The following is a 25,159-nucleotide window of genomic DNA, read 5'->3' on the forward strand; positions in this document are numbered from 1 at the left end:
GAAGGTCTTCAGCTTGACCCAAAGTCAAAAAGAAGCCAAACTGAACAGGTCACTTCACTGCTTGAGCAGAGTGACTTGAACACAATGGCTTGTATCCAGGAACTGAGAACTCAACAGAAACTTATGGAATGGATCCTTGCCAGGTGCCGATTTTTATTGTGGCTTCCTGCAACCCTCAAAAAGATTCTTTTGGAGGGTCAGAGGGCTCTTGGGAAGAGCTGGGAAACAGGAGTAAGAGAACACTGCAGAAAGTGCCTCATCTCATGTGTTAAGTATGATTGTGCAAGAAATAGCAGAGGAAGGGGAGTGACTTCCTTTTCACTTCTTTCCTACTGAACCACTCTGTGCTGCATCCCACAAAACTCCCATGTTTTGCTGAACTCTCAGGAGTGGCTATGTGGAGGTGCAGAGGATACAGAGGGAAGGGGAAGTGGGAAAAACTTATTAAAACCAGGGCAGCTGCAAAATATGGGGAGGATTTTCAGAGAAGATGCAGAAGGTAGAAAGGGAGATATCACATAACTCTTTCCTTACCTGCCCCCTTTTGTCCCTTTCCCCAGTGATTCCCCCTGTAAACATGTCTGGCAAGCTAGCAGTCAACACCTTAACTATTAACTAATTCTTCAAGAAACTACAGAAATGACACTGCATGGTCTGATTATTCCACTCTAGGCCCACTGTTTGGGGAAAATGACGTTCCCAAATGGCCAATAAATTTGAGTTTGAATTCTGAAGGTTCCTTACTACGCTTCTCAGTCAGGCAAAGAAATACTAAAAATACTAATACTAATGTTCTGTATTGAGCCTGAACTGTCCTAGCAAAAGGACTGAGCTTGGGATGCATAACAATAGATTGCTAGGATCCTAGAATGGACCAGTAGGGAGACAGGGATCCTAGAGTAAACCAACTGGGAAACAATAGAGTGTAAATAGCCTATCATTGGGAGTGAGGTGTTTTTGGGTGTAAACCTTTTCAGGCATAAATCCCTGGCTTTGGCCAGGGATTGCCGTCTTTTTCTCTTGCTGAATCACTAATGAGCTGGTCACTTCTATGCATCTGAACCCAGTATATTTCAACTACTATCTCCCATACTTTCACATCTCCACGGGGAAGAAAGCTATTTACATCACTCAAATAAATTTGCCTTTCAAATGAAGGTCTTAACTGACATTACTGAAAACACATCCTTAATGATAGATGCATCTTCTGCATGCTTGACTGTCAACAAACTGCACTGGACAAACACTACAGGCAAATTCGAGTGCATTTACTACCACATTGTGATAGGAGCCACACATCTGTTCATTGTGGAGGCCCTTCTCCAAGGGCATGGTCAATATGGAAATCAGGTGTTATACCTGCTTTGATTACTGTAGTAAAGACTTTTAGCATTAACCACCTAAACAACTTCTTGGCATGTTCTCTGAACAGAAACATTAAACAACAGCTCCTGGAGGGGGGGGGCTCTTCTGCTTAGGTTCTTATTTTTCATGTATGAGGGCTTCAAGTCACATTGACGCCACATTTATTGTATTGGGTTTCAGCACGGTATCTGATATATATTAAAGTGCTTTCATCAATGAAAACTCTATGATTCATATGCAGCCTGATAGAAAATGCAACCTGATTAATTCACTTGGGATAAAAATTGAGTAAAGAAAGAAAAATAAAGATGTGGCAATTTTTCCCCTCTAGAGGTTTGAAGTTTCAGTTTTGGCCTTTTTGTTGGCTTATAATCCTTCCCAAAGGCTTGGTGAGATAAGGCCACCCCAGTGTTTCTTTCACCCTTTGTTCTTTTGCAGTGGTGTGTGTGTGGGGGGACATGTTTAAAGTTTGTTGCCTCTCAGTAGCTAGAAGACAGCATCTTTTGTCTAGAAAAGCAGACTGAACATCCTCTTGGAGTGAAGATGGGCTTTCCCTTAGTTCCAATGGTGGAAGAGATCAAGAACTTTGGGAACCATGAACAAAATAAAACCCAGTTATATCTTGTCATTGCTTGTGTCATGTCTATACATTCAAACAATACCAATAACAATAATCAGATCTGCCCCCATTATTGAAGGAAGCATCTGAACTCAAGTTTGGTGTTCTGGTGTCTCCAAAAACTGCAGTATAGGAGCCTGCCCAGATCATCCTGCTTGGTTTATTTTCATTACAGGCAGATTTAGCTTTTTAGCTTTGCTAAACTAGGGGTCATTTATGAAAATTATCTGGGGGAATGACAGTTATAACATCACACCCACTCAACCACCTACTACCAGAGGTTTGTCCACAACATTCTTTATTATATTACAGTCTGATCAGCACTGCTGTCCTGCCTAGCCTCATCATTCCTACACAATGGTAGATTTGCAACAAAGCTTTGGGGATGCATCATGGATGATCTCTAAATGCTTCAGCAGAGTGTATAGGTTTTAAAGAGAACACTGGTCTTCATTACTTTTGTAAAAAGGATAAAGCCAGAATGAAGATTTTACACATGTGGTATAAGTGAAGTTTTTGATGATGTTCCTGACTACATGGCAATTATTATTATTTTATTGCTGTTGTCCTTGTTGCTGTTGTTGAAGTTAGGCTAATAAGTGCTGAGAAATAGATAAGCAATTTTTGCTTGTTGCCAAAGTAAGTAAAAATATGAATCACAGTGCAGTCTTAATCCTATACCTTTCTAAGTATATTGATTCAATTGACTTAGAAAGGAGTAATTCATTTTAGGATTCTACTGCTAATTAGAATATTTGTTAGTGTAAATAGTGAAAGATCATTACAATGAATTACAAACAGAAAGGGGCAAAAATCATGATACATTCCACTATTCAGTGAAGACATTTGGGAAACTCCCTACTGCCTTTGGAGACATGATAAATCAGAGAGCCAATATTCATATCAGCAAATATATGATGCATCCTTCTAATATCCTGCACTGCATCACTGGAATGACAGTAATATATAGTCCATTAGAAAAGAGAATGTGAAATCGAGATGAGAAGGAACTTAACCTACAATATTCTTCCCAAAGGAGATAGCTTCATTTCTATAATTCTTCCCTTTCCAGAACCTCTGAAAGCATAAGAGATTACAAGGCTACTATAGACATTCCCTAAAAGTGTTCATACCTCAACAAGGTTAATTAAAGGCCAAAAGGAGAAGCTTTCATGTTAAAAATGCCCAGAGCGACGATTGATTTTAATTTAGTTTTACATGTCTTATTAACACAATGCAAAATATCCAAAAGCTATGCACATTTAAAACCAACAAGCTACTGAACCAGCATTACTTGCGCATTTATGACATACCCCCCCCCCCGACAGCACATCTTCTCAACAGCTGAAAATATTTGCTTCCTAAGGAATGTTACAGCTTCTAGGGCATTCATGGGTGCTCAGTTTGGATGAGCTTCCATATAAGCAGAAGATACATCTGGTAGGGGAATGGAATCATTCTGCTGGACATGCCTGTCCACCTCTGGGACTGTTTTATTGCAAAGAAACTTCAAGAACAGACTAGAAAGGAAAATTGCTGAGTTGCAAGTTATTACTACACTCAGAACAATGGAATCCCAGGACTTAACAGGGATATTGGTTTCTTATCTCACAACATTTGCTAACCTCATTCAGCTCTTACATCTGTATTCTCACCAATCCCCCAGAAGGGCAATTTTATTTTATCTATTATTTGGAATATTAGATTAGAATAGTGGATTATAATGTAACATAATGAATAGAAGAAATCGGAATGTATTTCTCTGGTCTGGGGAACAGGGGAGATAAATCTGCACAGCCAATCACCCCACTTCAAAGAAAATGATGCTGTAAAGTTGCCCCCATACTTGAGAAGAGATGGATGACAGAGTCTCAACTAATTACTCTCTGATTTCTACAATTAAGGATGCATCAATCTTCAATTTTGACATATTTCTTTCTTTCACTATTTTTGCCCCAGAATTGAACCCAAACAAATGGTTACCATCTAAATTAAGCTTATTATTCTTGTTTGATCCTTGTATCTGTTAAACATCTTCATTATGTTGTATGATAATTTACTGCTCACCCTCTACCTATATGTATGGACTGGTAATTTCCAATTTTGTTTCTGTCTCTTTCTTGAATCTATTTGGCCTTCCTGGCAAATACCCTCCCCCTTTCTATATGTAATGGGTGAGGAAATTCTGTTTCACTTTATCTGAAGAAGCATGTTTGCACACAAAAGCTTATACTTGAATAAAACTTTGTTGGTTTTAAAGGTGCCACTGGACTCAAACTAGTAGCCTCAGAGATGCATGTGGACTTTTTTTAAAAAAAATTAAATGGCTTTATTACTACAAACACTACAAAAGGAAAGTGAAATAAGGGGTACTAGAACACTAACCAATAACACATAAAGATAAAGCAAGAATCATCATATATACAAAGTTCTTGTTAGTCGTTCCTACCATTATCAATATAAAAAAGAAATGAATACAGGAATAAAACTGGCTGCCCTACATCGAGATTAATAAAGCTAAATCAAGCCCATTTAGCCAAATTGAGTACATCATAGTTTCAAATACAAAATAACCTTTCTGAGTTTCATTACATTGCATTAATTATCTCCTGTGTTTGTTCTTATCATATCTCAGTTGGACCTCAAGAATTTTAGGAGCTGCTATTCCTTTTTCGGGGTCAGGACCTTCAGAAGAGCTGTCAGGAATAGTTATGCTGTCTTCAGACTCATGATCACTCTTTTCTGCTTGTATACTGTCCTCTGTTTTTACTCTGTCCTTACATGCTGTTTGCTGCTGTTCCAAGAATATCTTTGGTTTTTGGGCAGAGTCAATCTTCTCCTTTTTACCATTATAGTTGAAAATAAGGCCTTCTGGAAATGTCCACCTGAAGGGAATGGAATTTCCTCTTTTGTATCTCAAATGAAATATCCTTTAATATCTTCGCTTCTTCGCCTTTGATTTTCAGGGATTTCCCATTAGTCGCTTTCAAGATAGCATCTCTAATAGAGCTTTTGGAGAATTTAACAAATATTTCACCAGGCAGATGTGTTTTTTTAATAAAATCTGGATAGGTTCGATAAACCATGTCCATATTGCTTTGTAGAGAATCCGCTTTAAGGTCTGTCACTGGTGCCAATGCTTCGCTTAATAACTCCTTTAAATTCTCCCCTTTCTGTTCTGGGACCCAGAAATCGCAGGACATATAATGATGTCTCCATTTGAAGCTGTAACAATTGCTCTTTATCAGAGATCCACTCTTTTTCCATGACCTCCAGTCTCTGTTTAATGGAATTTGCCATGGCATCAACTTGTTTCACTGCTTTATCGGTTTCATCTGCCCTTTTAACTGTATCCACCAATTGTTTCTGGAAACAGTCAAGCTTACTATTGATATTAGTCATCTGGTCCAACAGAGGGTGCAATGCTGTAGCCATCATGATTGGGAAGTCAGCAACTGCTTCCATTTAAGAGCAGAGATCACTGAGCTGGCAGTTCCTGGAGGAGGTCTTTTTTTAAGCACCATTTTTTCTCCTCTCCTCGACATTGTTTACACAAGGTACAGTCTGTTTAAACAATCTGAAAGTCCATTTGTTTTATTTAGCTTTAAACTATTTTGTACCCCGTTTGGCTAGTTTGATGATTTTACTAGACAGCACCGTCACTTGCCACCTAGCTGTCACTTAAGAACCACTACTTTTTTTTGGGGGGGGGAATCCCCAACTCCTCCCCTCCCTCCAAATCTGCTAGGGGCTTTGGATCAGTTTCTCTGCTTCACCGCTTGTTTAGCTTATGGGGATTTGCAAAGACTCACAGTTCATTCCGGCATTTTTTCAGGGAGTAGAAAGGGAGTATTGCTGGATCACTCGCCTGCATTGTCCGGCATGCGCCTCTATTTTCTCCATATTGGTCTTGTGGTGATGGGACCTATTGGGGTAAAGAGGAGCCTCAATTCCTCAGCCATCGCCTTAGAAGAGGCACCTCCTGAACCCCAGGCTAAGAGACCCCTACAAGGTCTCTAGGGCCCCCCGGAACCATCCGAGTCCCCTCCCATCCGCTGCGATTTTGGGGCACTCACATTGGAACTTGATGGAGCACACCTGTCCAGTGAGTCGCCGAAACTGGAAGTCGAGGTCCATGTGGACATTTTATGGTGTCTATTAAATTCAGCATACCTATACTCACAATACAAGTTTTTTTCCCCCAAGATTGTGTAAAGGTTAATAGCATGCAGTTGAGACCTACATATGTCAGATTTTTACACGAACAGACCTGAATTCAGGTGAACCTGGAGGCTAGGAAGATATACTATGTGTGTAGGTATTATCTAGTTTCCTACCTCATACAGCATCTACCTACAAAGAAGTTTGTGTTCAAACCAGGATGAACAGAAGCACTAGACACAGCAACCCATTTAGATGTACCCTCAAATTTTTCACACCTGTTGCCCTACTCTATTGGTTGCTAGAATTCCAACACACATAACATACTTGGTCTTCTGCAAAGTATTCACTACTAGGGAAGTCACACATTTCTCAGCAAACCAGTTTGGCCGTTGAATGTAGCATGTTGAACACCCACAATCAGACTGTGAACAAAGCAATGATATGTTCATCTTGCACTGAACAACTCAAACAGTTGCCAAAAAAGTTTTCAACTGCTTGTTGGTTAGAAGCCAACTTACAGCTGACCAAGGTTCAGTAGGAGTCAGGTTCTGATCTACTCTTCCCCCACCGAAAATAGCTACATGGTGTTTTTTTAAAAAAACAGATTTTTGCAGTTATAGAAAGCTCCCTTTGTGTGAAAGGCTGATGACATCATTGGCCTGCATGCTGCAATGGAAAACACTGGAGTGTATGGAGAAAGTAATAGAGGGGCTGTAGATGTTTCCATGGCTCATGTGTAGTATTTTACCTCACCCCAAATCTGCAGACACTTCTGGCACATGGATAATGATAAAATCAACTACGGGACCAGTCACGGACTACGGAGTGGGGGAGAGGAGTGGCTGTGTTCATACGGGAAGCTTACTCCTTCAGGGCGCTCCCACCATTGAGTCTCACAGGCATAGAGTGTGCTGGCTTCGTGTGGGAAGCTGGGGAGAGTTTGGCTATTTAGTTAGTATACCGATCGCCCGACACACCAGCCGATAGCCTGTCATCCCTGGTTGAGGCCATGTCTGGCTGGGCATTGGAGTTCCCTAGACTGATTGTCCTGGGTGACTTCAATGTCCATGCTGATGATGTGGCCTCTCCAATAGCGGTGGACTTGGTGTCATCCATGGCGGCACTGAGACTCTCCCAATACGTAACAGCCCCCATGCACAGAGCTGGTCACATGCTTGATTTTATCTTCGCAGCAAGGGTTACAGTGGACCGGATTACTGCTACAGCAGATCCGTGGTTGGACCACCATGCCCTGAAGGCCCGTGTGAACGTGGCACCCCAACCCTGTTTGGGCAGCGAGCGAGCACATTTTAGCTCACCTGCGGATCCAAATGGACCCTCAGAAGCTTCAGATGACCCTATGGGATCCTATGCCTCCTGGCGGCTCATTAGATGAGTTAGTCGAGGACTGGTATGCCCGACTCTCAACTGCCATCAATGAGATTGCTCCCCAATGCCCTCTGCACCCTCGCTCTAAGCGGGCTCCTTGGTTCACCGAGGAGCTGCAGCTGATGAAACAAGAGCTCAGATGACTAGAGAGACAGTGGTAGCATGCTCACGATGAAGCAACAAGAGCATCCTATAGGACGTTTATGAGATCTTTTGAGATGGCAGCCAAAGCTGTGAAAAGAGTTCTACGCAGCCACGGTTGTGTCTGCTAGCTCACACAAGGCACAATTATTTAAAACTATTCGGTCATTAACAGAGCTGCCTCAGGACAGACCAAATGCTAGGGAATTGGAAATCGGCTGTGAGGCTTTTGCGAGCTACTTTGCAGATAAGGCCTTGCTGCTCCGCTGTGATCTCCCCGCCACAGTTGAGACAGTGAGCGAACTCGAGGCCCCATGCACATCTTCTAGTTCTATTCTGGATTATTTCAGTCCACTCAGCCTTGAGGAGGTCGACAGATTGCTCTCAACAGTACGCCCAACCATGTGCAGCCTTGACCCATGCCCTTCATGGCTCATAAAAGCTGGCCGCGAGGGGTTGCGAGGTGTCCTCAAGGATATTATCAACAAGTCCTTCGCGAAGGGAGTGTTCCTGGGGGCACTGAAGGAAGCAATGGTCTGCTCTCTCCTGAAAAAAAATCCTTGGACTCGGCCGAATTGGCCAACTACCTGCCAGTCTCCAATATCCCCTATTTGGCCAAATTACTTGAGAGAGTGGCTGTGATTCAGTTGCAGAGCTTTATGGATGACACTTCCATGCTAGACCTGTTCCAGTCCAGGCCATGGGACGGAGGCGGCACTGGTCACCCTCACAGATGACCTCCGGAGAAACCTGGATTGAGGTGGCACAGCGGCACTGTTGTTGTTGGACCTGTTGGCAGTGTTCGACATGGTTGACCATCAGTTGTTGATCCACTGCCTTGCCAACAATGGGATTCAGGGGCTTGCCTTACAATGGCTTGTCTCCTTTCTCCAAGGTCGAGGACAGAGGATGGCAGTAGGAGAACAGACATCCAAGAGGCACCTACTGGTGTGCGGGGTCCCTCAAGGGACAGTGTTATCCCCAATGTTATTTAACATCTACATGCGCCCCTTCACCCAGATTGCCCGGAGGCATAGGCTAGTGTGCCATCAATACGCAGATGACACCCAGCTATATCTGTTGTTGGGCAGTCAGTCCAACTCTACCCCAGATGACCTGGAGCTGGTGATTCAGGACATGGCGGGCTGGCTTAGACTGAGCCGATTGAAATTGAATCCGACGAAGACGGAAGGCCTGTGCATGAGTTGGAGCAGCTCACTAGTAGGGATCCCACTACTGACCTTCGATGGGGCGCCTGTGGCACCAGCGCTGAGGGTCAGGAATTTGGGAGTGCTCTTGGAAGCTCCCTTAACAATGGAGGCCCAGGCAGCAGCCACTGCCAAGGCAGTCTTTTACCATCTGCAGCTGATTAGGCAGTTGGTTCCCTTCCTTGAACGCAATGACCTGGCAATAGTGATCTATGCTATGGTCACCTCGAGATTAGACTATTGCAATGCTCTCTACATGGGGCTGCACTTGTCTCAAATCCAGAAGCTGCAGCTGGTGCAAAATGCAGCAGCCAGGCTGCTGATAGGGCTCTCTACACGAGATCACATCCAGCCTGTGCTGAAGGCATTGCACTGGCTGCCAATAGCATACCGGATTCATTTCAACGTGCTGGTTTTGACCTTTAAAGCCCTATATGGTCGGGGGCCTGCCTACCTGGAGAACCGCCTTTCCCCATATGTGCCCCAGAGAGCACTGAGGCCCAAAAGATGCCAGACTGGCCATAACAAGGGCCAGGGCTTTTTCAGTGGTGGCTCCACACTGGTGGAATGAGCTCCCAGAGGACATCAGGGCCCTGCAAGACCTTTTACCGTTCTACAGGGCATGTAAATCAGAGCTCTTCCATCAGGCCTTCAATTAGGAGCTGCCACTAATGAATGTACCATCGATGAATGTAAGTCAAACATGCCACAGCCCAGTTATAACGTTGGATGGTCTTTTCTTACTGAATCATGAATAGGAAACCGCCGCCATCTGTTTGCACTGTCTGTACTAGCACTTTATGTATTTGTTTTATTATGAATTTTATGGTATTTATTGATCTTATTGTATTTTAACTTATGTAAGCCACCTTGAGCCAGTTTGTACCGGCAAAGGCGGGGCATAAATTAGAAGTAAATAAATAAAAAATAACATGATGCACCACATTCCTCCACATACACACACACACACACACACACACAATACCTATCATGGTTTATGTGTCTCTTCATGCCACATTAGGCCTCTCTGCACATTTTGGCACATCATGCATAACTACAATACCATGTTACTGTGCTGCATGACATTCTAAAGACCTTGTTAATATCCATCAAGGCATGTATTCTACTATCTGCTGGATTCAGTTCAGAGTTTGGAGCAGACTCTGAATCAGAGATTCTGATTCTGCTGAAAGTAATCTAGAGCTCTGTCACATTTGTGTAGCCAAAGTACTGGAATATATCTTGACTTGAAAAAGGATATCAGAACCATATATATGAGGAAAAAGTAAGGGCTAAAGAAGGGGTTGTACAGAATCTGTTGAAATAGTTATAAAATTCCATCATTTATTTCCCCCCCAAAAAAATTTCTTCTTCTTTTGTTCTTCTTTTATCTTTGGGGCATATTTGTAACAACATTAACTACAGATAACTCTAAGAGGTGTCAGATCCTGTTAAGAGTTCAGTACAGAAAATAGAAAATAAAATAAAAAGTAAAATATAAATGTCCCATGGTTTCAGGTTGTTACTTTGTAGGCAATAAGATGCAGAAAGATGACCTGGAGCTGGTGATTCAGGACATGGCGGGCTGGCTTAGACTGAGCCGATTGAAATTGAATCCGACGAAGACGGAAGGCCTGTGCATGAGTTGGAGCAGCTCACTAGTAGGGATCCCACTACTGACCTTCGATGGGGCGCCTGTGGCACCAGCGCTGAGGGTCAGGAATTTGGGAGTGCTCTTGGAAGCTCCCTTAACAATGGAGGCCCAGGCAGCAGCCACTGCCAAGGCAGTCTTTTACCATCTGCAGCTGATTAGGCAGTTGGTTCCCTTCCTTGAACGCAATGACCTGGCAATAGTGATCTATGCTATGGTCACCTCGAGATTAGACTATTGCAATGCTCTCTACATGGGGCTGCACTTGTCTCAAATCCAGAAGCTGCAGCTGGTGCAAAATGCAGCAGCCAGGCTGCTGATAGGGCTCTCTACACGAGATCACATCCAGCCTGTGCTGAAGGCATTGCACTGGCTGCCAATAGCATACCGGATTCATTTCAACGTGCTGGTTTTGACCTTTAAAGCCCTATATGGTCGGGGGCCTGCCTACCTGGAGAACCGCCTTTCCCCATATGTGCCCCAGAGAGCACTGAGGCCCAAAAGATGCCAGACTGGCCATAACAAGGGCCAGGGCTTTTTCAGTGGTGGCTCCACACTGGTGGAATGAGCTCCCAGAGGACATCAGGGCCCTGCAAGACCTTTTACCGTTCTACAGGGCATGTAAATCAGAGCTCTTCCATCAGGCCTTCAATTAGGAGCTGCCACTAATGAATGTACCATCGATGAATGTAAGTCAAACATGCCACAGCCCAGTTATAACGTTGGATGGTCTTTTCTTACTGAATCATGAATAGGAAACCGCCGCCATCTGTTTGCACTGTCTGTACTAGCACTTTATGTATTTGTTTTATTATGAATTTTATGGTATTTATTGATCTTATTGTATTTTAACTTATGTAAGCCACCTTGAGCCAGTTTGTACCGGCAAAGGCGGGGCATAAATTAGAAGTAAATAAATAAAAAATAACATGATGCACCACATTCCTCCACATACACACACACACACACACACACACAATACCTATCATGGTTTATGTGTCTCTTCATGCCACATTAGGCCTCTCTGCACATTTTGGCACATCATGCATAACTACAATACCATGTTACTGTGCTGCATGACATTCTAAAGACCTTGTTAATATCCATCAAGGCATGTATTCTACTATCTGCTGGATTCAGTTCAGAGTTTGGAGCAGACTCTGAATCAGAGATTCTGATTCTGCTGAAAGTAATCTAGAGCTCTGTCACATTTGTGTAGCCAAAGTACTGGAATATATCTTGACTTGAAAAAGGATATCAGAACCATATATATGAGGAAAAAGTAAGGGCTAAAGAAGGGGTTGTACAGAATCTGTTGAAATAGTTATAAAATTCCATCATTTATTTCCCCCCCAAAAAAATTTCTTCTTCTTTTGTTCTTCTTTTATCTTTGGGGCATATTTGTAACAACATTAACTACAGATAACTCTAAGAGGTGTCAGATCCTGTTAAGAGTTCAGTACAGAAAATAGAAAATAAAATAAAAAGTAAAATATAAATGTCCCATGGTTTCAGGTTGTTACTTTGTAGGCAATAAGATGCAGAATATGATCTAACACGGTATACCTTAAAAGTATTAAATGGAGGCTTTGAATAGCTAATATTTGTATGTATAATTGAAGATTGTAAGTACTGCTTATTAAAATGTTGCTTATATATCTTTTGTAAAATACATTTGAGGCATTGCTTATACCAGGCTTTAACAAATTTTCCGTGTTCTAGGAGCCAACCCCGAAATTTAGGAGCCACAGTAATTTTTCAGCCTTTAGGATTTCATGTTTAATGAACACATTTTCTAATTACTGCTACCCAGCCCCATAGCTAGATGATTTTCAATGGTGGGGCACTGGATGGAGGGGGGCAGAAGGAGAAGAATGGAAGTGCCTGACTGCAGGGGTCATTTTGTAGAAAAAAATCGACCTCTGCCTGAATGGGAGAGGACCGAGCACATGCACAGTGGAGGAAGGGGGTGTGGCAGGAAGGGGCAGGCTGCTGCGTGTGCTCATTGGGGCTCCTATTCCCCCTCCTCCCTCCCACCCCAATCCACCTGAAAAAGCTCTCACAAGCTCCAGTCTCACCCATCATCTGCAGAGCTCAGCCTGAGTTTCGGTGGTGGGCAGCAGAGCAAGTGCAGCTGCAGCATTTCTGTGGAAGCAGCAGGGCAAGGAGCCTGTGCCACACACAGAGCAGCAGGCCAGGCTCACTTGCTGGCTCCCCCTCCCCTGGATTGGGCTACTCCTCCCCATCTATGGCACTCATCCCTCCCTCCCCTCAGCACATCTCGGGCCCCAGCCTGCTCGCCATGCACACAAAAAGCTTCACAAAAGGATGGCAGCAACTGAGAGCAGCATTCATGAGAGGGCATTGCCCCCAGGTCCTGCTGCCGCCACAATACCTACATATGTCACAGTTTTTTTTAATGTTATTAAAGCTATGATGAAAGTGTTATAGTATTTAAATACATATGGGGTAACCCTGGGTGTCACCACCACAACAAAAAGCTAACCTGTAACCGTATCCTAACTTCTCCCCAGTTTCTTATAATTCCATTATTACTTCTTTAAAAAGCTCAATTTAAGTGATTAATGCCGTCAATATAGAAAACAACTAGATAAGAAATGAGTTCATCCACCAACACTGAAAGGTGTAAAATTAAATTTATATACAAGCAAGTAATGACAAGAACTTCATGCACACTCATTTTTATGCCATGCAAAAAATAATAAATCTGATGCAAAATGATAAATAAACTTTGGATTGAATCCACCCATTTCCCCCTCAATCTTGGACAATTCCCCCCTTATTACAGCCTCCCTTCCACATAGCTTTTGTCCATGCAAGTCCCATGATACAAATCATAAGGCTTTCTGGTGGTCAAGGGGAAATTCTTCCTCCCTTTGCTACTGAGGTTCCAATTAGGGATGTGCATTTGGTTCCAATTAGGGATGTGCATTTGGATATTTCCCGTCTGAATAAATATCCCAACCACCCACCCCCCCCCCAAACTGGGAATACCATATTTTTTTTGCTCCTTGATATCTGGATCCAAAAAATATGCATTTTTTGGGGGGGTGCACATTCCTAGACCCAACCCTTAACATTTCTTTTGGAAAAGGCTAAGAGACACTAAAGCTTCAATCAGATTACAGGTTTTGAGTGACCTGGCCCCGCCTCTAATTTATCCAGGTTTCTTTGTAACAGAGAATTTTGATCAGACATTCCTCCCTTAGCCCATCTCACTGCGTGGTTGATCAATCAGATGCAGCAGCCACAGAGTGGGGCAGTTGGGCAGCTTTTTAAATTATTTGTCTTCTGAAGCAGTGCTTCAAACTCCTGGCAGCAGCTGGTGGCCAATGGGATCGCTGGAGGAGGCCACTGGGATATGTGAGGGATGTGTTTTTGAAACTGTGCTTTTGAAAAATTCAACATTTCAAACATTTCAAAGCCAGGGGAGAGCACAGAGAATCCTCATCTTGTGTCCTGTGTGCTGCTGGCAATTTTATTTAAAAGCCTGGAGCAAAGCTGGAGTCACAGGCATCATTCTCAGACTTCCCTCCTCCCTCCCTCCCTCCCTCTCCGGAAGAAAAACAACACATATTTTCAAGTCACACCTTCCCCATCCCATGGGCCACAAAACAAACAAACAAACAAAAAAAACGAAATACACAGGCATCTTTGAGGAAATCAGGAGTGGCCAAGAACCACCTGTGAGGTGAAGCAAAGCTGCTGGCCCAGCCTCTCTGATGGCTTCCAATGCACTCCCCCTACCTCCTACACCTAACAGGTGGTTGTCTGTCAGGTACACCTAACAGGTGGTTGTCTCCACAGTGGCTTCTAATACTCCTCCCCCCCTCCCCGTCCTACACTGGCCTGTCAAGTGTAGGAGAGGTGGTGGGATGCTTACAGACGCCGGGGAGGTTTGCTCAGCAGGATTGCCTTAGCACTGCTGCTGGCCCAGCCTCTCCGATGCCTTTAAATACAATCCCCCCCAACCCCAAACAGGCTGGTGTCTGTCAGCTGTAGGAACGGGGCCAGGGTATGAATGTTTATGGGGAGATAATAAAGGACATTTCTAGGAGCCATTTCGATGCGTGCCTCCCTCATGAACCTGAAGAAATGTCCACCACATCACCACTCCCTCACACCAACTCCCCCTCACACCTCTCACCTCTTACTGCCCCCAAGAAAGCTCCTGGCAAACGTCGAGCCAGATACATCAATGCTACAAGGAGAAGGCAACTTAGGAATGCGGCAAAGACATTTGCACATAGTACTCCTGCAGTGCACTGAGCTGCACAGGCCAAGTACCAGCAAGATCACCCTGAGGTGCTCAGAACAACACAGTCTCCATATAAGCAAAACAATCCAGGAACACAAGTAGAGACGCCATCACTTTCGTCGAAGGTAGCAGGAGTTGAGTTAATGGACACCTGCTTCTTAAATGGACAGTTCTATGTGGCCTGCTCCAGAGTGAGCTCATCAAGCAGCCTGGTGATCCTAGTACCTGAGGGCAGATCTACCAATGTGGTCTAGAGAAAGGTCCTTCGGTAGAGGAAAAAAATTATGCATGTCTCACTTCATTTTTTACACTACAATCTTCTCCATTAGAATTCCTACAACAAATGTTACATTTCAAACTTCACATCAGTATTATAATTGGATTTATGGAACTTAAATACTGTAGCGAAGCACATGTATCAGGCTAGTATAAATACAATTCCAATTTATCATAATTATTTGGTTGTTTCACAGGTCACTCGGATTAATAATATTATTTCACTACTTGTACCAATGGTGCTGTGTGGAGACATCATACTATAATGTGCAGGGTCCAGAGTGTGATCCCTTTCTGCATACATAAAAGGGCTCACTAGATTACACTATTATATATGCATTACACATTAGTCATAGATCAATTTATTGAATGATGATTTAGCATTTCATATTGAAAATGATACACCACTTTCCCCCCCCAAAAATGCACATGATATTTGAGATAAAATTAACTGTCAATAATTCACCTGGGATCCATGCCAAGATTATAGTTTAATAACTTTTATGCAGTTTAGAAAGGGCATAGTATTATAGTAAACAACTCTGCTGACTCTTTTACTTCAACTGAACTTTAGATGGAGTCCAGATATTAACATCAAAGATGTCACAATCAGTTCTTCGGTTGTCTAGATTGCACAATTTATGTCATAAAATTCAGATATGTGTTAGTCATTATATTACATAAATTAAACAACAGTTACCCAACTGATGCCTTTTCCTTGGTGTAATATCTAGGGGTTCCCCAGTTTATGTCCTCAAGGGTGAAGAAAGTCTGTAAATGCAGTGGAAGTGATTCCATCCTGAAAACAAATGCTTTGGGCTGCAGTAAAATGGATGTCTGGACATTCCATTATGTGTTTGTGTGTTCACTTCAATGTGAAAAGAATGTCCCTTCTGAATTCGTACTGAAAACACAGTGGCGGCTTCATTGCAATTTAGATAGCCAAATGCTGTCCATGGTGCTGATGGGAGTGATATTTAGAACATTAGTGACCTGGTTAGAATGAAAATCATCCCATTTCAAAGATGGGACAGGACGAACAGAACAAGAATGGATGGGAAAGAGGGATGGTGATTTTGTGGGTGAATAAGGGTCTGTGTGTAAATCTTGGAAGAAGACAATGGAAGAGTAGGGACCCAAATCTGGAAACTGGGCTCAGTATAAACAACATAAATCACTGAGAACTATGGAAACAGGAAGAACAGCAATTAATAACAAACCCTGATGTTTTGTATGATGTTTGGCCACTTCAGTGAAAACTTTGCATGAAATATTTGGTAGACAACAGAATTTTGATGGATTGCATATCCGAGTTTTTATTTATTTATTTATACACACACACACACACACACACACACATGACTGATTTCTGAGTCCCTACTCTTTGTTCTAATTCTTGGTGAAAGTTAAGTTAAGGAAATCTGGCAAGATGTCTTAATATTCACATTAATTCCTATCATATTATTTTATGCTGTATGTTGGAAACAAAAAAATATCATATTTTATAATACTAGCACACAGAATGGAGAGAAGGAAGGCAGAAAGAAAGGATGCTTTTTGCAAGACAGTCTAGACATAATAATCACTATGGGATTTTCTGAGTTCACGTCTGTACCATGTATCAGCTATACTATTAGGAAAGTCCATTATGCGGCTTGCCCACATTATCTGAAGTTTCTGTGCTACTACCATATGCCAGAAATGTGTGGCAGTGGCATGAATTGGAGGAACTCTCCATGCTATGGATGCCACGTGAAATAACTATAACACAGAGATTCTGCCAAGATATAGTATACAGCAATTGTAATCTGCTGGCTGGCTCTTTATCAATGTAATTTTAATCTTGGCATCTTTTAGTGGACTGGAAGAAAGAAGTCTATTATTTTTTTCAGGGACTGCTACTTTGATGTGGTGGTGGAAAGTGCCATCAAGTCACTGCTCCTTATGGTAACTTCATAGGCTTTTCAAAGCAATAGATGTTCAGAGGTGGTTTGCTACGGCTTGCCTCTGTGTAGTGCCCCTAGAGTTCTTTGGTGGTCTCCCATTTAAGTACTAACCAGGGCCACCCTTGCTCAGCTTCTGAGACCTGATGATATTGGGCTAGCCTGGGTTATACAGGTTTCATTGATAATGAGGGTCAAATTTTGCATGCCACACAGGTGACATGATGTTAAACACATGCCATTCACTTACACATCTGTACATTTATCTGACATTAATTGGGAAGGCACATATATTTATGCCAAGGACACAGGTCTCAATGCTGCAGTGGTGGGACTGCTCCAACAGGGGGATTTGCAAGTATAGAATTTGTAACTGGTTAGTGCATGAACTGGACTTAGTCAGTGGGGATCTGAAACTGACTCTGAGAGTTTTAAAACTAGCACTCTGTTCACTCTCCCTTCTACATGCTAGTTACCTTCTAGGAAGAAGCACATACAAATAAATACTGTGTAATCCGCACCCATAGGAATTAATTTTTTTACTCTGTTCTACTGTTTCACGTACCTGGACACCGTCAGATGCAGGGATGTAACTTGCTCTTTTAAATGTATCTGTAACATTTCTAAGAATTTCCACAGAAACCAGGAGATCTCCTGCATAAAGATTTTTCCTCTGAGTTAAATCCAGAAGGGTCTTTGTCACCTGGGACATTCCTTCACCTGCCAGAGTCCTCTGTCCTTTTGCAAGATGTTCTTTAATCTGTGAAAAATAAAACAGTGAAATAAATATCAGAACCTTATTTACTATAATTGTTACCATCAAATAAACTGAATATGAGAATACTCTATAGAAAATACAGCAATACTCTATTGAAAATACTCTAAAGTATTATCATAATATTATGATAACACTCTATAGAAAATGGAACAATGTAAATTAGCTGTACTGAAGTGGTACACACTTTATACAGGATATTATTTAGGGGAAATAAGGCAGCTAATTAGTGGCCTCTTGATTTTATATCCAAATCAGAGATGGCCACTGATTTGGATATTCTGGAGGCATATTATTTAAAAACCAGCTGCACTCTTTATACTTAGCTTTCATATATATTCTCCATAGAACCTTCAGACATGATACGTTGCCAAGACTAATAAATAACTATACTTTATGAAATCAATCTACATTTAGTTCAACTCACTAGCAAAGCATTGACTTATAGGTTCTTTTGTATTGTGATACTTTGGGAGAAGAACTTCTCTGTGAGAAAAAAAATTATCACAATATAATGTATTTTGTTTAGGCTCATTATGGGTTTTTTGAGCAGTTTACCCCTAAAAAGGAACAAGTGGTAGGTTCCACACACTCTGGGATTTATTTTGGTGTAGCGTAACATGTTACACCTTGTCATGTTGAACATATGAAATTCCTTAATGTAAGTCCATCTGGTTCTATTGTTTACCTTGAACAACAACTATTCTTAGATGAACAAATTTAGAGTCTAGTTGCATCTTTAAAACCAACAAAGTTTTATTCAAAGAATGAGCCTCCGTGTGCATGCACACTTTTTCAAATATATTGGAATGGTAGGCAATGCTCCCTCTAAGCTGTGGAGTCTTGTGAGCAAAAAATTCTACTTTGTGAGCTACTGGCATTAAAGTTGTGAGTGAGTGATTTGCCTACTGTATAAATTAGTTTGTTCTGGAGCCATCCTTCCTGAGCTAAGACAAAAATGTTGATTCATAATAGTAAGGGGGAAAATTAAACATCTTTGTCTGATTAGAAAGTTTCTTAGGAAGACGACTCCATTTTTAGATATTTAGCCTTTATTTTTGTTGTCCTATAGGTTCCATGAATAGGTCTTCTCTCAATATGAATCATGATACAATATTGTAAAGAAAGAGGAATCTTATTGAACCAAAGACCATTTTATAGTGTATAAAAGTATGGCAAGTGTATCCACCATAAGTTGATGGATGACAGTTACCAGCTGTCTACGGCTTTTTAAAAAAAACTCAAAACAAACATGCTTTATTCCATATTCCATACATTATCATCTAACTGGTGCCAGAAATTAATGAAGCTGCCCTACATTAGTTAGAACATAGACAGCACCTGGGGGATTGACAAGAGTAATCAGGACCCAGGTAGGAATGGGTGGCCCCACAAATTTTTTTATCTTTGGGTCTCACCTTTGAAGAAGTGAGGCAAATTGTGTTGGATTCTACACTGCTGAGCAGTTATGAATTAAAAACTACTTTGAGGCACAGAATAGATATGGTTAGCATCCCTTTTAATGTATATGTCAAAAAGCAACATATTATTCTGTACACTGCTTTCTGTTACCCAGGAAAGTTGCTCTGCTTGACAAAGTTGTTCTTCCTGTGTGAAGGTCATCTTTTAGTGATGCAGGTTTATTAAAGTACAATTTATGAGCTAGAGATGGCAAAACGAAACAGCTGTTAAAGCAGTACTTCAATAGTTCTCTGTTTCTTGCAGCCCACACTATACATATGTAGACTGGGAGGAAAATGTACTTCAATATTTAATGGACATTGGTTCAGGATCTATAGTGACCTAGTTTGTTGAAACACTATCCAACACAAGGCAAAATGGAATAAACTAGCATGTTATTTCCAGTTACCATAGTTACTGAAAATCAGACTGGGTTGATATAGTATAACAAAGCCTAAAGCAAATATTACAGATCGACAATGTAGATGTACTTAATTTTGCTTTTTCTTAACTCTGGTCCCGGTCACGCAAAGAATTTGCCATGTGAGAGGCACAACTGCCAGACGGATTAAAAGGGTGCGATCATACAGCAACATCTGGCAAGTGTCGCACACCCATCTCCGGCTGAAGATGCGGAGTTAAAAAGTACTTGGGAAAGTGTAGTATTATCTGGAAAACGCGGGGTGTGGGTGGGCGTCTGATCACGGAAGCGCTGGTATCCCATAACATCTGGCACCCGTCCATGTCCCACCGGATTTTGTCTTGTAAGCCTCTGTGGTAGGTGCACAAACGCACACATGCACAAACGCGGTACTGCTTCATTGCCATGCTTCGCCATCACCATGTGATCGGTGGCTGACGGCCTGAGCATGGAGCCTCAGGGGAACGTCAGATCGTGATACCATGCTTCATTTTGCTCTGGGGCAAAAAGCCTCACTTCCCCCCCGGATTATCTCGCTCGTGTGATCGGGGCCTCTGTTACAAAATCTACATGCTTGGGGAAAACATTTAGGAGAAAAACCCTTGAAGAAATAAATCATGCCTTGCCTTTGAATTCCCAGGTTTCATTAAAAAAAAAAAAAGTATCTACCCCCCCCCTCAGAATTATAAGAGAAAATACCCAAGCAGTTTTTGCCCAAATTGTTTGGAGGGAGAGTTGATGAGTGATACACTCTACTTTGCATCAATGACACCCTGTGCAATTCACCTTACATCTCTAAACAGAGGGGTGAGCCTACCATTGGGGAGCATCTCACTTTCTGGACCCCACCTCTTACCAATATAGTGTGAACAAAAGGAAAAAGGGATGTGCCCTCATAAACCTGATCCCAGAATTATATAAATCATCTGTAAGGCACCCTTTAGGATTTGAGTTGGAGTTAAGGGGGTGGGGCCAGTGGGAAGGACTAAAACTGAATCACAGCTCATGGAGTTTGTGAATTTCATCAAGAACATTCCTACCTTTCCCCCCTAAACATAAACCTCCAATAGCTTCCTTCTAGCTTAAAAACATATCCTATGATATAGAAGCAAAAAGATTCTTCCCAGAAGCTTCAGTGCTAAGTGAAATTCAATAACGTGGTACCCATCAGGTTCTGGAGGAAAGAGATAGATGAGACAACAGACCAATGCATGGGGTAAAAGAAACTGGTCTTGATGAAGCAGAAGCCAAAGAGAGGGAAAATGGTTTGTAGTTACGAATAGAGAATGAAGCTGTGTAAAAAGGGGGCAAAATGTGTTCCCCCAATTGTTTTCCATGTGCCTGGCAGGCTGCTCCACTCCTCCCGATCGGACAATTGTGTGGCTCAGAGTTCTGAGGTAAAACATGACTGTTTGCATCCACCTCCCTCTGATTGCTCAGCTGTGAATCTCAATGTTCTGAGGTAAAAACACATAAGAGACTGCAAACAGTTGAGGACAGTTACAGAAATCAGCAATTCAAGACTCCTGAATAGACATTTTTTCAAAAAAGCCAGCATGGCAATTGAGTTAATGAATGTTCATGGGGAGATAGTAAAGGGCAATTCTAGGAGCCATTTTGATGCATGCCTCCCTCATGAACCTGAAGAAATGTCCACCACATCATCACTCCCTCACACCAACTCCCACTCACACCTCTCAGTACCCCCCCCCAGAAAGCTCCTGGCAAACATCGAGCCAGATACACCAACGCTACAAGGAGGAGGAACTTAGGAATGTGGCAAGGACATTTGCACATAATACTCCTGCGGGGCACTGAGCTACACAGAACAGCACAGTCTCCATATGAGCAAAATAATCCAGGAACACAAGTAGAGAAGCCATCACTTTTGTGGAAGGTGGCAGGAGTTGACTTAACAGACGACTGCTTCTTAATTCTTTCCTGCTTCAGAGTGAGCTCATCAAGAAGCCTGGTGATCCTAGCACCTGAGGACAGAACCACTAATGTGGTCTACAGAGAGGTCCTTCAATAGGGGGGGGTGAAGTACATATGTCTCACTTCATTTTTTTTTCACTACAATCTTCTCTATTAGAATTCCTACAACAAAGGTTACATTTAAGACTCCAAATCATCAGTATTATAACTGGATTTGCCGAACTTAAATAACGTAGCGAAGCACGGGTATCAGACTCGTAGTAAATATGATAATCTTGTAAAGCATGACAAAGTTTTGTTTTCCCTTATATCACACACATGATCTACTTTCTTGTCACTAGATCCCTGTTCCAAACAAATGAACAAACAAACAAGAACAAAATAATCACCAACCAGTTTGCATTCAGAATTCCATTAATTTAAACAAATGTATCTATATTATTTGTAAAGGTAAAGGTAAAGGTTCCCTTGCTCGAAAGCCAGTCGAATCCGACTCTAGGGTTGCGGTGCTCATCTCCGTTTCAAAGCCGAAGAGCCAGCGCTGTCCAAAGACATTTCCGTGGTCATGTGGCCGGCATGACTAAACACCAAGGCGCACGGAACGCTGTTACCTTCCCACCGAAGTGGTCCCTATTTATCTACTTGCAATTTCTTGCTTTCGAACTGCTAGGTTGGCAGGAGCTGGAACTAGAGACAGGAGCTCACCCCGTCTTGCGGCACCCGGGTCTTGAACTGCTGAACTACTGACCTTCCACAGCCTGCAGTTCAGCGTCTTAACCACTTGAGCCACCGCAGTTCCCTATATTATTTGTACAAATCTTTAATTCTATTACTTGTAGTTCACATCTGAATGGCAGACTCTTCTCCCTCCACTAACAGGTATCTTGGAATCCTTTTTATAGAACTTGGCAAGTTTTGTAATATGCACAATGGGCTTCATTCTCTTCGAAGATTGTACAGTCCTTGGAAATGGTACCAGAAAGCTGCAAATAAACAGCTGCTGGCACAGCAAAATGCAGCAGTGAAATTAAGAGTTTAAATACATAGAAGTTTTAATGTGCTACAGTTGCCGCTTGCTGAAAGCTTAACCAAGTCCCTAGGGGAGGCAAGCTACCACCAGCTCTTAGCTATAAGGCTGTGCCACAAACTGTCTTCAGTATGCCACAGGACTGCTTCAGTCCTGCTTCAGTCGCTTTCACACACATTAAATAATGCATTTTCAATCCACTTTCAATGCACTTTGCAATTTATTTATTTATTTATTTAGGTATTTTTACCCCGTCCTCCCCGCCAGCGGGCTCAGGGCGGCTTACAAGGGGCACAGGCCCGTACATAAAGTCCAATAAAACAATAAAATAATAACCAGTACATTACTATCCACAATCAAGTGCTTACATTATCAAGATGGTCTCAAGTTGTTATAATGATATCTTCCAGCAGCCCCATTGGGCACCACTGTCAAGTAGGTGGTTCGAGCCAGCCCGCTGCTCTCATTGCCGCGCAGTTCTCCTTGCCGCTAAGCTACCAAGGGCAATTCCCGATCTTGATGGTATTGCCACCGTTGATGGTAGTGGTGGCAATGGTGGCAGTAGCGGCCCCTACGTGAAAGCCTGATGGAAGAGCTCCGTCTTACAGGCCCTGCGGAACTGCATGAGGTCCCACAGGGCCCTGATCTCCTCTGGGAGCTCATTCCACCAGGTAGGGGCCACCACTGAGAAAGATCTAGCCCTTGTCGCAGCAAACTTTACCTCTCGGGGACCCGGAATCACCAGCAAAATCCACTTGCAAAGGGTCGCTGAAATGCATTGAAACTGCATTATTTAGCATGTGTGAAAGCACCAAATGTTTATACAATGAGGTCTAAATTATATTTGAGCCTCTTCCCTGTGAAAGACTGAAACAAGGAGGCATTTGTAATGCAAATGACCATTCTGGTTATGACAGATATTCTATTTGCATTATACACTGATAGGAACAAGTAGCGCCTTAGGCCTCATGCATGAAAATACTGTTCTTTTTGCTATCACAGACTCACACACTCTTCTGGAAGTAGGCAAACTAATACATTTCAAGAGTTCGCACAGCATTATTATTATTATTATTATTATTATTATTATTATTATTATTATTATTATTATTATTATTATTATTATTATTATTATTATTATTATTATTATTAGGAGGAGGAGGAGGAGGAGGAGGAGGAGGAGGTATATACATTATATTCACTTGATCACACTATGGATTGATTGAGCAATCAGAGCAGTCTGAAAATACAAGTTAGAGTAGATCCATGCTATATTGTGCACAGTTAAACATAAGCACTTTTCAGTCATTTCTCTTTGTGCTCATTGAATGCATGCAAAAAGGCATCGGATCATACTACTACCCCTATGCTTACACATGTACCTGAACTTCTGCAGTTTAGTCCTATGTGCACACAAACATTTATTTATTTATTTATTTATTTATTTGTATCCTGCCCTCCCAAAGGCTCAGGGCGGCTCACATGCGGCAACATGTGATTTGGAATGCTGCAAGAAGCAAGGTACCAAGTGTAGATGCCTCTATGTATACATTCGTATGTTTATAGAGGCCTGCTACAGACATTTGGCTCACCTCTTGGATTAAAGCAGCAAAGCCAGCGGGCACAATCCCGCTCCCTCCTATGCATGAACATGCAGCTCAGTCTACAGTGTTGAAGAGGAGGAAACAGCCTCTAGCTGTTGATTGGACAAAGTAAAGAGAATGCAGAAAGCCATGGAAGTTAAATAATCTGTGTAGGATGAATACAGATTAATAGTCCGATTCCAATTGTCTGTTGGTACTGGGTATTTGAAAATAGTATAAAGACATATTTATTTCTGCCATTCAGAAAACCTTGAAGGCTTTTCTTAAATCCAGTATGTATTTTAATTTGTATGAAATTGTAGTTCCCAAGACCAAATTTGTGGGAGTTATCCTTTAAGACAGAAGCCATAGAGGTCCCCCCCAATGGTATAAAATTAGAAATAAAATGCAAATATCTGTGAATCCTGAGAGGCTTGGAGGGCAGAATATGAACAATACATTTCTGCAGAGTGCAAAGCTTTTCTCAGTCAAAGGCACAGTGTATCTTAGTCCCATACAATGGGAACCATTTTGGGGGGGGGGATAAATTCTTCGTTATAAAAAAATATTGTAATGCAACTTACAAAAAATATGTCTATGCTCCTTACAAGGTCATGCCATAATTTTGTTCTTACCCTTCCCTTGCGTTATTGCAAATGCTGAGATGAAATGTAATTTGATCAAAAGAACTCTGAGGTGAATAATGATTTGCTTCAGCTGCGGCTCATTACAGCTGATTTCATTTTTTTCCAAATTATATTAGAAAGGTTGCATATCATGCAGTCTCTGTATTCTTCAATGAAATGTCTGCTCTGATACTTCAAATGAAAGACTTCCTCGTGTACAATTTATTCCTTCTTCTAGACATTTTACTATAGAAGCAGCTGGATTCGCGTGCTGCCAGAAGTAATTTCCCTGTGGA

At 42.0% G+C, this 25,159-nt stretch overlaps 1 protein-coding gene across 1 annotated transcript in view; it reads right to left on the reverse strand.

The window, feature by feature from the left end:
- Positions 1-25,159, reverse strand: part of LOC107105868 (adhesion G protein-coupled receptor B3) — a 436,732-nt gene that overhangs the window by 101,207 nt on the left and 310,366 nt on the right. The window contains exon 9 of the mRNA XM_015405914.1: positions 17,601-17,795. Within this exon, the coding sequence (XP_015261400.1) occupies positions 17,601-17,795 (195 nt within the window). The remainder of the gene's footprint in view (positions 1-17,600; positions 17,796-25,159) is intronic.

This window comes from Gekko japonicus, unplaced genomic scaffold (genome assembly GCF_001447785.1).
Source record: "Gekko japonicus isolate JY-2015 unplaced genomic scaffold, Gekko_japonicus_V1.1 scaffold260, whole genome shotgun sequence".
In the NCBI taxonomy this organism is placed as follows: Eukaryota; Metazoa; Chordata; class Lepidosauria; order Squamata; family Gekkonidae; genus Gekko; species Gekko japonicus.